The following is a 12,786-nucleotide window of genomic DNA, read 5'->3' as shown; positions in this document are numbered from 1 at the left end:
CAAGCAAGCAATAATGACAACCGAGAGAATAGAGAAAACGGTGAAAAAATCAGTCAACCCATGTCCATATAGCTGATACCAGCAATGCTATGCTGCTGACATGTTGACGACTATATGATTTCGACATCTGGTGCATCAAATCCAGAATCAACAGCGCAAACCAGGAGCGGGCAAGACATCCGGGCAATTAACACCTAGGAGCAGTCAGTATTCAATCAACATAGGAAGCTCACGAACCACTTACATCCTGTAAAAGCAGCCACCTTCCGCAAAACGTGTCTGGTCTTGCGTTTCGAGCTTGTACGTAAGGTTGATGTCGAGGTCACGCTTGTTCTTGTCATTTGGCCGGTTTGAGAGAACGCCGGAGATAGACTCTTCCTCCTCGACAGTCAAGACATCACGCAAGTAGAAGACAGTCTGTTTCCAATGGGTGTACTTCGCGTGGGGACCAGTGGAGAAAGTGATGGGCTTGTGGCAAGCACCAAACTCGATATCAAACCAGGCGATTACAGCATGGACAAAGTCGCTGCGCTTCACCGGGAGGGAGTAGGGCACCTCGAAAGCCAAGTCCTCCTTAGTGACAGTGTATAAATCAAATGTAATAATCGGACAGGGATCAGTAACAAGAGCCTTGAGCTCGACGGTGTCGACAAGGGGCTCCGTGAGAGCAATCTCCTTCATGGGGCTGTAGTCAAATCCGTACACATTATCCCAGACTGGCAGGATTAGCGAGTGTCATTTAGGGCTGGCCAATTGGAAGCTTACATCCAATCTTATCGTCTTTGTACTCCCCGTCTTCAATACCGGCCAAGTACATAGTAGCCTTGTCGGGGAAGATCTTGCCACCTGGAACGAGATATCGGTCACGAGCATACAGAACGGTGTCCAACATGCTCTCGTAAAGGAGGAAGTAGCCCATCCACTCCGAGATGATAATATCGACGCTGGGGAAGGGAAGTTGAACCTCTTCCATCTTTCCCTGAAGGAGCGTAATCTTATCCGCTAGACCGTTGACAGCAACAATCTCACGGGCCTTTTCAATGATCGACGACATATCAACGCCGATTACGTGCTTAGCGCCGGCCTTCGCAGCGAACCTTTAAACGCGGATTGTCAGCATGAAGTTAACAGTTTCAGACACTGACCACATACATGCTCAGAATACCTGTTCCACAGCCGACGTCAAGAACAACCTTGTCCTTGAAGATATGGCGGTTCTGGTAGATAGAATCGCGATATGACCTGGTCCGGACATCATCTTTCTAATATCAGAAAAGACATGTTAGTTAAGTTGTTAATATTCCATCCGAGTTGAAAAACTCACAAGCATCTCCTCATGGATACCTAAGGAGGATTGAGATTAGCAAGTTCAATTTGATAGCCTTGTGTTGCGGTGTATGTATTTACCATGATGATCGTAGCTATGGCCAAATTAGTACATAATACTATTCTTAAGATCTCTGTTGCTCTTACCTAGTGAAGTAACGCACCTCAGCATGGTCCATCCCGACCATGCGGTCAGCGCTGCTGGTGATAGTAGAGTTCTCAATCTCGCTCATTTTGGCTAAGAATCGTTCGGTGTCCGGAAAGAAAGGTGTGAAGTGAGAGGAAAATGACGAGACAGAAGAGAAAAGGAAAGTCCTAAATCGCTCTTAAGCAATATAGACTGAAGCGGAAGAAAGAAAAGATTGCTGTCTCGCAAACCAAGTGTCTGGCGTAGATTTTCGAGTTATCCGCGGCGACTCGTTCTGTCGCTCTTTTTTCTGGACTTTTCCTTGATTGGGAATTTCTCCTTCGGCCAGTGACACCACTAGTCCATATTTGAGCTAATTGCTGCTTATCGGCCTATCTCCATGTGATCCGTTAGCCCTAATTCTAGATTAGGGCTAAGGTCCTCTTCAACATCAATCTCGCCTCTCCCATATTTTATCTGCAGAAGATCTTGCTTGCTAGTCCTACCAATCCTGAGAGGAGAAGATAGGCATTTATCAACATGCAGTAGACCACCTTCTCTGCCGTAATGGATATATGCGCTGTCGCTGTGAGTCTGCGGAAGTCCATTGTCGATAGTAGTGCCAAGAGGTTACTCCGCCAGAGCTCCGTGATTGCTCCGTCCCTGAGCTAACCTCCGAGGTCGAAGCGCCCTCCTCACTCCGGGGAATCTTGCGTGACTCGACCCTGTTGTATTTTCCGCCGAGTACACAATGATTCTAAGTCCAGCGGCAAGGAAGGTTGGCTACTGCTTTCTCTTCCTTCTCCTCGCATCCTGCGTTCAAGAGTCGTCTGCCTCGTTAGGGGACCACCTTCCCGACTTCAAATCGTGTGTCAAGGTACAACTACTCACCAATCACGCTTGCATTCGAACTAAGCTCATTGGATCCAGATTTGTGAGGCTGAAAACTGTCAGGATGGGGACTCGGCCATACGTATGTTTCTTGTTTCACGATAGCAATCTCAGTTTGTGTACTTTCTAGCTAATCATGAGCGCTACTAGCTTTCCTTCTCCGTCTGATGCTCTGGACGTGTCCTGCCGAATGTGACTATACCTGCCAACATGTTGTGACAGACCGTCGACTTGCTCGCGATCCGCCTATGCTTAGTCCTGTGGTTCAGTTTCATGGGAAGTGGCCGTTCCGCAGAATCCTGGGCATGCAGGAACTGTTTTCGGTCATCTTCTCTGGCCTTAATTTCCTTGCTCACTGGTATGGAATGGCTCGATTACGTGAAATGACTCCCTCATGGCATCCTCTCCAAAAATATTATATCGCGTTCGGATACAGCGGCCTGGCAGCCTGGACTTTCAGCATGCTCTTCCACGCTCGAGACTTTCCGTTGACCGAGAAACTGGACTATTTTGGAGCCGGTGCGAGTGTATTGTATGGACTATATCTCGCTACAGTGCGGATTTTCCGCTTGGATAAAGAACAACCGAGATACAGGCCCACGTTGCGGCGTCTGTGGACCACGGTCTGCATTCTTCTATACACTATCCACGTGTGCTATCTTAGCTTCTGGTCGTGGGATTATACGTATAATATGATTGCGAACATCGTGGTGGGCATGATTCAGAATACCTTGTGGATTTGCTTCAGCGTTGTCCGCTACCAAAAAACGGGTAAACCCTGGACCCTTTGGCCAGCGCTGATCGTGGTTTGGATTATCTTGGCCATGAGCCTTGAGCTACTGGACTTCCCGCCGTGGTATGCGCTCATTGATGCGCACAGTTTGTGGCACTTGGGGACTGTTATTCCATGCGCCTGGTGGTATCTGTAAGTGTTGTCGCTGTCAAACCAGCTGGCCTGGGCACTAATACACCTGACAGATACCTCGTGAAAGATATTCAAGATGACGTGGCTGGGGAGAGATTAAAAGCCTAAATTAGCTGGAACTTAGAAATGTTCTGAAGGCTGAAGCTAACACAGCCGCATGGGGTCAGCTCCTGTGTCCATATGACCAATCCCGGGTGTCACGCCAAAGGAATCGCGAAATATATATCAATCGCCAATGTACAATACAGACAAAAACTTCGTTTCTGGTCTAGGTATCCTAGTCTACAAAATAGTAAATACTCACATTGTGCTTTCAGGGGCTGTGATTTGTTCACATCGGCAAGCCGTTGAGCCCACCAAAATTCGGCTCACCGCTCGAACGTTCTCCACTCTGATAGGGTCAAAGACCAGGCATGTTTTGCTGGCACCGCCGCAGCACAGCAAGGAACCAGGCCTAGTAAAGTTGTCTCACTCCTGCTCGCTGCATCTCACATTCTTTTCTTTTCTTCCTTCTTCCTCGCCCAATTACCCAAATCCCCACTGTTCATATCTTCTCTTTCTTTTCACACTACTAAGTTACATCATAATCCCTTCACATCTTGATTCGCGCCACAATGGCGTCTCCCGAAGTCAAAAAGGCTATTGCAGAGGCCGCATCGCAGTATGCGAAGCCGGAAGGGAAGGTCTTCCAGTATGGTACAGCCGGAGTAGGTGACTTTGCAACTCCAGCCCTGCAGCGCTTGGAACTTGAAGCTAATGCTATGCTCGCTTTCTGCAGTTCCGTATGAGGGCGTAAGTAAACTTCTTGTTTGTGTCGCATCCCTTCGTGGAGGATCTGCCACCCCGCATCAACCCCGCGATCGGGCGGGATTTGTTTACCCCTTCTCTAATCGCTTCTCTGCCAGTGATTACCTCAACACAGTCGTTTTCGCCGTCGGGCTACTAGCAGGGCTTCGCTCCAAAAAGCTTAGTGGGCAATGGGTTGGCGTTATGGTCACTGCCAGTCACAACCCTGCTGAGGACAATGGTGTCAAGCTCGTTGATCCCATGGTGAGCTCTCAGACCTTAGAAAGAACAAGTTACACAATTGGCCAGCTAACTTATTTTCCTAGGGTGAAATGCTAGAGGTGTGATTTATGGCGTCTCATTCCTTTCTCAACAATCTCTGACAGTTTCACAGGCCGAGTGGGAAACTCATGCGACAAAACTTGCCAATGCTCCCATGGAGTCCATTGCTGATGTATACGAAGAGCTCATCAAGGAAATCGATGTCAGCATGGAAAACCCAGCGCGCGTTGTCTTTGCCCGGGATACTCGCGCCTCTGGCTCTCGCCTCGTGGGAGTCCTCAATGCTGCTCTCACCGCCACTGACGTCGAATTCCTTGACATGAAATACATGACCACACCCCAGCTTCATTATGTTGTTCGATGCAAAAACACTTTAGGAACACAGTACGAGTACGGCGAGCCCACTGAACAAGGGTACTATGAGAAACTTGCCGCTTCTTTCAAGAAAGTCATGCGGGGCGTCAAGGTTAACGGTTCGCTGACTGTTGACTGCGCAAATGGTGTGGGTGGGCCGAAATTGAGAGAGCTCATCAAATATCTTCATAGCCCTGAGGAGGGCGGCATCGACATCAAAATTGTGAATGACGATGTTATTAACCCCGATAGTCTGAATCTCGACGTATGGCCCCGATCCAGTCACCTCATTGGGAAGCTCGACCACTAACTTTCCGCATAGTGTGGTGCCGACTACGTAAAAACAAAACAGCGCGCTCCTCCATCATCTAAAGCATCTCCCCTCGATCGCTGTGCCTCTCTGGACGGAGATGCTGATCGACTCATTTACTACTTTATGGATGAGGGCAATGTTTTCCGCATGCTCGATGGTGACCGAATCGCTACGCTTGCAGCTTCTTTCATTGGCGACCTTGCCCGGAGTGCTGGGATTGCAAGCAAGCTCAAGATTGGTGTTGTTCAGACAGCCTACGCCAATGGTTCTAGCACAGACTATATTGAGAAAGTCCTGAAACTCCCCTCTGTTTGCACCAACACTGGTGTGAAGCACCTTCACCATGCTGCTCTTCGATTTGATGTTGGGGTCTATTTCGAGGCGAACGGACACGGTACAGTTACTTTCTCCGAGAATGCTTTGAAAACCATCAAAACTACAGAGCCGCAGTCACCGGCTCAGAAACGCGCCCTTGAATGTCTAGACGCCCTCACAGACCTGATCAACCAAGCTGTTGGCGATGCTCTCAGCGACTTGCTCCTCGTCGAAGCTATTCTTGCACACAAGGGTTGGACTCCCACAGAGTGGCTGGCCACCTACACAGACCTCCCTTCAAGGCTTGTCCGGGTGGAGGTCGCTGACCGCTCGATTTTCAAGGCCTACGACGCCGAGCGTAAGCTTGAGTCTCCTCCTGGCCTCCAAGCCAAGATTGAGTCCCTGCAATCCCGCTACAACAAAGGCCGAAGCTTTGCACGCGCAAGTGGTACGGAAGATGCCGTACGTGTGTATGCTGAGGCCGCGAGCCGATCTGAGGCTGATGACCTCGCCACACGTGTTGCAAATGCAGTCCGCGATGCTGGTGCTAAGGAAGTCATTCAGTAGATCGAGAACATATTGGCTACGCAAAAGCCACTTGGAGAGGAAAGGGGCTCAGTGGACCTCGGAAATAACGCTCTTTCAAAATTGCCGATGCCAATGATTTACGATACTACCGCACTATCCTATACTACAACTAATAGGCATTATGATAAAATCAATGACAGTTTTCATGTCTATCAAACGTCGCCGCTTCGATCAAGTGTTTTGGCATTCGCCGTTGAATATGCCACTCTTGATTGTTCATAATGGTACGTAAAGACAATCTAGAATTCGGGTATTTATTCAACGCTATGTATATAACCAACCGATCATTTGCAACATAAAGCCTTCTATGATCGAGACATATTTAACCCTCTTCCTGATCCATATCATCTCTTGAGCGCTTCCCCTTGCCAAACTTCTTCCCTCTAGTCCCTTTCTTTTCCTCAAAGCTCTTCATCTCAATAGTAGCCTGCCGTGAAGCCTCCGCAACCCGCTCTGACATAACCATGACCTCGTCCTTCTCAACCTGATACTCCGGCAGCTTTTTCGATAGCGCATGCTCGATGCGAAGCCAAACTTCAACGTCATACTGTGTAACGAAGCTGATTGCTACTCCACTCTTCCCTGCACGTGCAGTACGTCCAACGCGGTGAATATATGTCTTGCTGTCCATGGGGAGGTCAAAGTTAAAGACGACGTCAACGGAGGGGATATCAAGACCTCGAGCGGCGACATCAGTGGCAACAAGAATATCGCGACTGCGAGAGCGGAACTTGCCTAGGGCACCAAGACGAGCAGATTGGGATAATTGGCCGTGGAGGGGAATGGCGCCAAAGCCCAGGGCGCGGAGCATGAATGCGACACGCTGAGTTTCGTGGACAGTTGTCGTGAAGATGATGGCGGACTGACCCGCAAATTCGTTGAGGAGGTAGACGAGGTAGAGGTTCTTGTGCTTGTGGGGAATGCAGATATAGGACGATTGAAGGGTTGATACGGTTTGGTATTTGCTCGAGACGGAGACGCGGACGGGGTTGGAAAGAGAGGCACGCTGGAGGGATTCGACTTTAGTGCTCATCGTCGCGGAGAAAAGGTAGGTGTGGCGGGTGCGGGGGAGGATTCGAATGATCTTGTCGAGGGATTCACCAAAGTCCATGTCCAAGAGTCTGTCGGCTTCGTCGATGGCGAGGTATTTGAGATTTCGGAGGGAGAAGCCCTTTGTGTTCTCTAGATGATCTAGTAGTCGACCTGGGGTTGCGACTATAATATGAGGCTTTTTGCCGAGGGCGATGGATTGCGCTACCATGTCCATGCCGCCGACGATGACGGCGCAACGAACTCCGATTGTTGACCCGAGCGTTTCAAAGGCTTGAGATATCTGGTATGCGAGTTCTCGGGTGGGGGCTAAAACGAGACCAAAGAGTGTTTGAGGCGCCTCCATAAGAGCTACGACTGTCAGCCAAAATCACTGTATGGAACATAATGAACATACCTTGAAGCATTGGGAGGGCGAAAGCGGCTGTTTTTCCACTTCCTGTTTCCGCAAGACCGATCACATCACGGCCCTCAAGGGCAAGAGGAATCGCCTGTGATTGAATCGGAGTCGGTGCCTTGTAGCCCATGTTCTCGCAAGCCTCGCATAGTTGGTCAATGATTCCTAACTCTTTGAAGGACTTTGCTGTAGCCGGCTCTTCGCCGGAGGTTTGTTCTCCATCCTTGGCAGATCCGCGAGAGCTGACGGACTCGGCTTCAGAGTCGCTATTAGTCTCCGGCTTCTTCTCCGTAATCTTGCGCTTTTTCAGGGCTGACATTGTGAATAAATGACCAGATTTATGATACAGTGAGGAAGACGGCTCATGCTCCGCAGACAAAAAATTATATGGGGACACCGCAGAAACATTGATCCGGACAATCTGTGCGGAGCCCGGACTTTATCTTTTTTTCCCGCCCAGAAAAAAGATCAGCTAGACCATCGAAAGAGATTACCTTGGTAATTCTCTGATTTTCCAAGCGGATATCCAATCATGGCAAAGCGTACGAAGAGCCACGCTCATCCCAAACCACCAAGCGGCGCTGCCAAAGGCAAAGGCAGTGCCGCGTCAGTGAGCAAGACTCCAAAGTCCATGGTCATCCGCATTGGAGGCTCCCGGGTTGGCAGCAGTGTCAGCCAGCTGGTGAAGGATGTTCGTCTCATGATGGAACCAGACACGGCAGTGCGATTGAAGGTAAGATCTCGGAGGTATCCATTTCTGTTTACTATCGGACTCGCACACTAACAAGTTCAGGAACGCAAATCAAATAGGCTACGGGACTATGCGGTCATGGCCGGTCCTCTGGGTGTCACACATTTCATTCTTTTCTCCAAGTCATCCACCGGAAACACAAATATGCGCTTGGCGCTTACACCGCGCGGTCCTACGCTCAACTTCAAGGTGGAAAGCTACTCCCTGTGTCGTGATGTCGAGAAAGCTTTGAAACGCCCAAGAGGTGGAGGTCAGGATCATAAAACGCCGCCGTTGCTCGTGATGAACAACTTCAACAGCCCCAATGCCGACGAGAATTCCAAAGTGCCAAAGCGCTTGGAGAGCCTAACCACTACCATTTTCCAATCACTTTTCCCGCCGATCAACCCCCAGGCCACGCCCCTTAAGTCTATCCGCCGTGTAATGCTTCTGAACCGAGAGCCCGCTTCTGAATCTGATAAAGAGGGCTCTTACGTCCTGAATCTGCGACACTACGCGATTACTACTAGGAAAACAGGTATCCCCAAGCGGATCCGACGCTTGGACCCGAAGGAGGTGCGGAATAGGGAAAAGCACAAGTCTGCTGTCCCCAACCTAGGGAAACTAGAGGATGCCGCAGACTACCTTCTAGATCCTTCAGCTGCGGGATATACATCAGCCAGTGAAACGGAGCTGGACACGGATGCCGAGGTCGAGGTCGCGGGAACGACGACAAGGAAGGTATTGACGAAGCGGGAGATGCAGCGTATGAAATCAGGGGAGAAAGTTGAAAAGAAGACAACCACCGCCGAAGTGGAGAAACGGGCTGTCAAATTGGTTGAACTGGGCCCACGAATGAGGCTCCGATTGATCAAAGTTGAGGAGGGACTGTGTGAAGGGCGGGTTATGTGGCACGACTATATCCACAAGTCCCAACAGGAGGTCGATGCGTTGGATAAGAATTGGGATCAAAAGATCAAGGAGAAGGAGGCACGGAAGAAGCTCCAAAGGGAAAACGTTGAACGAAAGAAGCAGGAGAAGGCTAAAGCTCGAGCGGAAGGAAAGGAGGTAGAGGACGACGAAGATGATGAGGATGTTGATATGGATGATGAATGGATAAGCGATGACGAGGAAGAACAGGACCAGGAAGAGGTGGATGAAGAAGAGGAAGGTGACGAGTCTATTGATGAGTGAATCACAGCCGTCAAGGTCATTCCCGAACATGATAACGAGGTCCATACGCCCGCAGTTGCCTGGCCGTAGCGCGACTACCTTGTCGACGCTGATGGGGCCCACTGCCTCTCACCCAACTGAAGCTATTTCCGCGCATATGTAGGGCGTATCTCGCGATGAATGGTCTACGTCAAGAGACTCATCTTCGCCGGTAGCAGGTGCCAGGGCCGGCCTTCAAGCCCTTGTGCGAGGCACGGCCCTTCCACTTATTCTGGTGCATATTATGAGTCGTATATTGTCCATCAGGATATCGAATTATACCCACATTTCTTCAGTGTGAACTTCACGTAGGACGACCATAGCACTCGGTCATTGTATTCCAATTTTTTTTATCTTCCCCGGTTACTGTTTCAACTTCTCGTCCACTATGCGCCCAACCATCTTCTCCAAAATCCCCATATTCCCACCCGCCGTGCCAGCAAAGTACGCCTGTACCCCCTTCTCGACATACTTAGCCACAACATCAATTTCGACATTCACAAAGTCGCCAACCCTCTTCGCCGCCGTCACAATCTTCTCCTGCGTGTACGCAATAAGCATAATCTCAAACCACCCGTCTTCGCCATCCTTCACCTGCGTGATAGTCAAGCTCGCCCCATCAAGCGCGATAAAACCCTTCTCAACTATGTACCGTAACACCGCAGGGTCGCGCGGCTGCAGACGTAGGACCAGCGAGTTATCATCGGGGGTCATCGCAATGATCTTTGCGATTGTGTCGACGTGGCCCTGCACAATATGCCCGCCCATTCGGGTCTCTCCTTTCACGGCGCGCTCGAGATTGACTTTGGATGTTTCTGTTAAGGAGCCGAGGTTTGTGCGCCGGAGGGTTTCGGGGGCAACGCCGACTTTAAACCAGTTCTTCTCGAAAGCTGTGACGGTGAGACAGGCTCCTGTGGTTGCGTCAGTATCAGACTGAATATGCACAGATGGCTATTCGAGCGTAGGCGGATATATATGTAGAGAAAGTGGACATCAACTTCGTACCATTGACACTGATGCTATCACCCAGCTGCACATCGGTCAGGATTGTGTCGCAATCGGTAATGGTCAGGGACGTACCCCCGCCCCCGCTTGCTGAGGTGTCGAGGGGTTCCAGGGACGAGACCGCTAAACACGGCGGTTAGTCTGGTCACACATCGTCGTCTGCGCTATACGCATCACTCACCCCCAATGGTTTCAACCAGTCCGGTAAACATGGCGGAAGAGGAGGAAGATCCGGCTTAAGCTAACCGCAGCGAAAGAGGGGTGGAAAGACAGAGCTGATATGCCGCACAGCGGCTGGAGTTCTAGGTTCCGGCGTCTATTTGTCAGCGCTTACACGTGCCATATCAAGAGCATCGCGAGTTACATACTTACTATGGTAGTTTTTCGTATATAGAAGAGCTTTGAAAGGTGCGTGATGCAATATTCGGGAATGAGTCGAAATGCTTAGCTAGCGGAACAGGCGGGTCGACCTCGGCTTTGGGGCCGGCGATGGGCCCGATTCGGCGAGCTACTTCATACTTATAGCTTTTCCTCTGATCAATCGAGCGCTCTTCTCAGAGGAACTGGTTTCTCTCTAACACTCGTCATGAATGCAGCATTTAGGTTACAGAGGGTGCTGATTGCCCAGCGCCCTAGCATACAACGACCAACAAGAACCAACATCTTCAGACACGCGACACAATGGCGCTCCTATTCTACTCCGCTACCTCCAGCGGATGGGACATTGCCTCTACAGGGCATCCGGGTACTTGATATGACGAGAGTTCTTGCGGGGGTGAGTTCCATCAGTATATACTCTGCGGACAGTCCAATCGCTTTGCGGGGTTCATGCTAATTCGAGCATAGCCTTATTGTACCCAAATTCTGGGGGATTTAGGGTACGTGACACTGTTGATGACGTTCTAGTCCTGAAAATCTATTGAGGTACTACCGTGACTGACATCTGTCTGCAGGGCCGAAGTGATCAAGGTAGAACATCCTGTGCGGGGAGACGACACTCGGGCGTGGGGTCCACCATACGCCAAATACACAAACGACTTAAAAGAAGGCCCTGGAGAGAGCGCCTATTATTTAGCGGTATGCCACATTCAGTGGGAATGAGTATCGTTGCACGCCATTAAGCCGTAAGCAGGTCAACCGGAACAAGAAGTCGATTGGTCTCTCGTTCGCCCACAAGTCCGGCGTCGATATCCTCCACAAACTCGTCAAGGAGTGCGATGTCCTAGTAGAGAACTACCTCCCTGGAAGCCTCAAGAAGTATAATATGGACTATGAGACCCTACGGGAAATCAATCCGAGCCTGGTCTACGCGAGTATTACAGGGTACGGCCAGACCGGGCCATACAGCAACCGCGCTGGGTACGATGTGATGGTGGAAGCTGAGATGGGATTGATGCACATCACTGGAAGCAGAGGAGGTGACCCCGTCAAGGTCGGAGTGGCCGTCACAGATTTGACAACGGGGCTATATACATCCAATGCCATCATGGCCGCTTTGCTTGCCCGAGTAAGAACAGGGAAGGGACAACACATTGACGCATGTCTCAGCGATTGCCAAGTTGCAACATTATCCAACATCGCGAGTTCTGCTCTGATCAGTGGACAGAAGGATTCAGGACGGTGGGGTACTGAGCATCGTATGTACCAAATCCAATGCCATGTTCGGTTTTCAGGCACACTGACGGTTTTCAAGCATCCATTGTTCCGTACCGGAGTTACCAAACCCTCGACGGGGATATTCTCTTTGGCGGCGGTAATGACAGACTATTCGGTGTCCTGTGCGATCGGCTAGGGCACCCTGAGTGGAAGGAGGACCCCCGGTTTCTAACCAACCGAGACCGCGTAAAGCACCGAGCCGTGATCGATGGCTTGATCGAAGACTGTGTCAAGCAAAAGACCACACAACAATGGTTGGAGATCATGGAAGGCAGTGGAATGCCCTATGCAGCTGTCAATGATATTCAGGGGACTTTGAATCACGAGCACGGTGAGTCTCCTAGAAGAAGTCTTGTCAACCTATTTTCCTAACAAAGTCACTGCACAGTCCGAGCCCGCGGAATGGTCACCGAGATTGATCATCCAGCATGTGGGCCTGTCAAGTTAGTAAACACACCGATCAAATATTCCCATGCAACCCCTGGCGTGCGCACACCGCCACCTACACTCGGACAACACACCGATGAGATCCTCGGAGAACTCCTTCAATATGGCGAGAAACAGATTTCCCAATTGAAACAAGACGGCGTTGTCTCATAAAAGAGATATGAAGACGGGGTGGACCAAGCATTCAGCCAAAGCAGAGACCCCATGTGGTGAGATACAGAGGTCGTTTTTAACCCGTCTGTTTGATGCCGGGTGTTAGTAGCTGCAAAGCATGACGGTGAATAGAGTAGCAAGCTCCTCAGCCAATATAGTAAAACCATAACTTTCTTAAGACAATAATAGCAGTTACCTTCAGATGCAAGGTCTGCAGCTGCAAGAAACT

The 12,786-nt window shown here is 50.2% G+C and overlaps 7 protein-coding genes across 7 annotated transcripts; 4 read left to right on the top strand and 3 right to left on the bottom strand.

Moving 5' to 3' along the window:
- Positions 1 to 3: 3 nt before the first annotated feature.
- Positions 4 to 1,753, bottom strand: rmtA (protein-arginine omega-N methyltransferase HMT1). The gene is made up of 7 exons (XM_073744043.1): positions 1,474 to 1,753; positions 1,408 to 1,421; positions 1,325 to 1,344; positions 1,153 to 1,262; positions 766 to 1,097; positions 245 to 716; positions 4 to 194 (listed from the first exon to the last, which is right to left on the bottom strand). Exons 1-7 carry the CDS (start codon positions 1,557 to 1,559, stop codon positions 188 to 190), a joined length of 1,041 nt encoding a protein of 346 aa, XP_073596441.1. The 5' UTR covers positions 1,560 to 1,753; the 3' UTR covers positions 4 to 187.
- Positions 1,754 to 2,204: 451 nt separating this feature from the next.
- Positions 2,205 to 3,377, top strand: BDW70DRAFT_149952 (PGAP3/PER1 family protein; the record flags this gene model as incomplete). The annotated part of the gene is made up of 4 exons (XM_073739093.1): positions 2,205 to 2,330; positions 2,384 to 2,426; positions 2,486 to 3,269; positions 3,323 to 3,377. 4 exons carry the CDS (start codon positions 2,205 to 2,207, stop codon positions 3,375 to 3,377), a joined length of 1,008 nt encoding a protein of 335 aa, XP_073596440.1.
- Positions 3,378 to 3,734: 357 nt separating this feature from the next.
- agm1 (phosphoacetylglucosamine mutase PCM1) lies at positions 3,735 to 6,454 on the top strand. The gene is made up of 7 exons (XM_073736682.1): positions 3,735 to 3,976; positions 4,048 to 4,061; positions 4,175 to 4,319; positions 4,382 to 4,396; positions 4,450 to 4,956; positions 5,014 to 6,131; positions 6,375 to 6,454. Exons 1-6 carry the CDS (start codon positions 3,884 to 3,886, stop codon positions 5,884 to 5,886), a joined length of 1,647 nt encoding a protein of 548 aa, XP_073596439.1. The 5' UTR covers positions 3,735 to 3,883; the 3' UTR covers positions 5,887 to 6,131; positions 6,375 to 6,454.
- On the bottom strand, positions 6,230 to 7,673 carry rrp3 (RNA-dependent ATPase RRP3; the record flags this gene model as incomplete). The annotated part of the gene is made up of 2 exons (XM_073740720.1): positions 6,230 to 7,308; positions 7,355 to 7,673. The coding sequence occupies 2 exons, from the start codon at positions 7,671 to 7,673 to the stop codon at positions 6,230 to 6,232; spliced, it is 1,398 nt and encodes a 465-aa protein (XP_073596438.1).
- Positions 7,674 to 7,816: 143 nt separating this feature from the next.
- Positions 7,817 to 9,619, top strand: BDW70DRAFT_45255 (Brix domain-containing protein). The gene is made up of 2 exons (XM_073744042.1): positions 7,817 to 8,087; positions 8,148 to 9,619. Exons 1-2 carry the CDS (start codon positions 7,887 to 7,889, stop codon positions 9,276 to 9,278), a joined length of 1,332 nt encoding a protein of 443 aa, XP_073596437.1. The 5' UTR covers positions 7,817 to 7,886; the 3' UTR covers positions 9,279 to 9,619.
- Position 9,620: 1 nt separating this feature from the next.
- Positions 9,621 to 10,727, bottom strand: BDW70DRAFT_45248 (riboflavin synthase). Its single transcript, XM_073744041.1, has 4 exons — positions 10,670 to 10,727; positions 10,483 to 10,617; positions 10,302 to 10,424; positions 9,621 to 10,207 (listed from the first exon to the last, which is right to left on the bottom strand). The coding sequence occupies exons 2-4, from the start codon at positions 10,511 to 10,513 to the stop codon at positions 9,660 to 9,662; spliced, it is 702 nt and encodes a 233-aa protein (XP_073596436.1). The 5' UTR covers positions 10,514 to 10,617; positions 10,670 to 10,727; the 3' UTR covers positions 9,621 to 9,659.
- Positions 10,728 to 10,802: 75 nt separating this feature from the next.
- BDW70DRAFT_135433 (CaiB/BaiF CoA transferase family protein) lies at positions 10,803 to 12,756 on the top strand. Its single transcript, XM_073736681.1, has 6 exons — positions 10,803 to 11,076; positions 11,148 to 11,179; positions 11,255 to 11,378; positions 11,434 to 11,938; positions 11,995 to 12,288; positions 12,346 to 12,756. Exons 1-6 carry the CDS (start codon positions 10,888 to 10,890, stop codon positions 12,555 to 12,557), a joined length of 1,356 nt encoding a protein of 451 aa, XP_073596435.1. The 5' UTR covers positions 10,803 to 10,887; the 3' UTR covers positions 12,558 to 12,756.
- Positions 12,757 to 12,786: the final 30 nt, after the last annotated feature.

This window comes from Aspergillus foveolatus (genome assembly GCF_047715535.1).
Source record: "Aspergillus foveolatus strain CBS 279.81 unplaced genomic scaffold BDW70scaffold_21, whole genome shotgun sequence".
NCBI lineage: Eukaryota > Fungi > Ascomycota > Eurotiomycetes > Eurotiales > Aspergillaceae > Aspergillus > Aspergillus foveolatus.
Note: the sequence above shows the minus strand (reverse complement) of the source record. Positions and strands in the feature narration are given on the sequence as shown.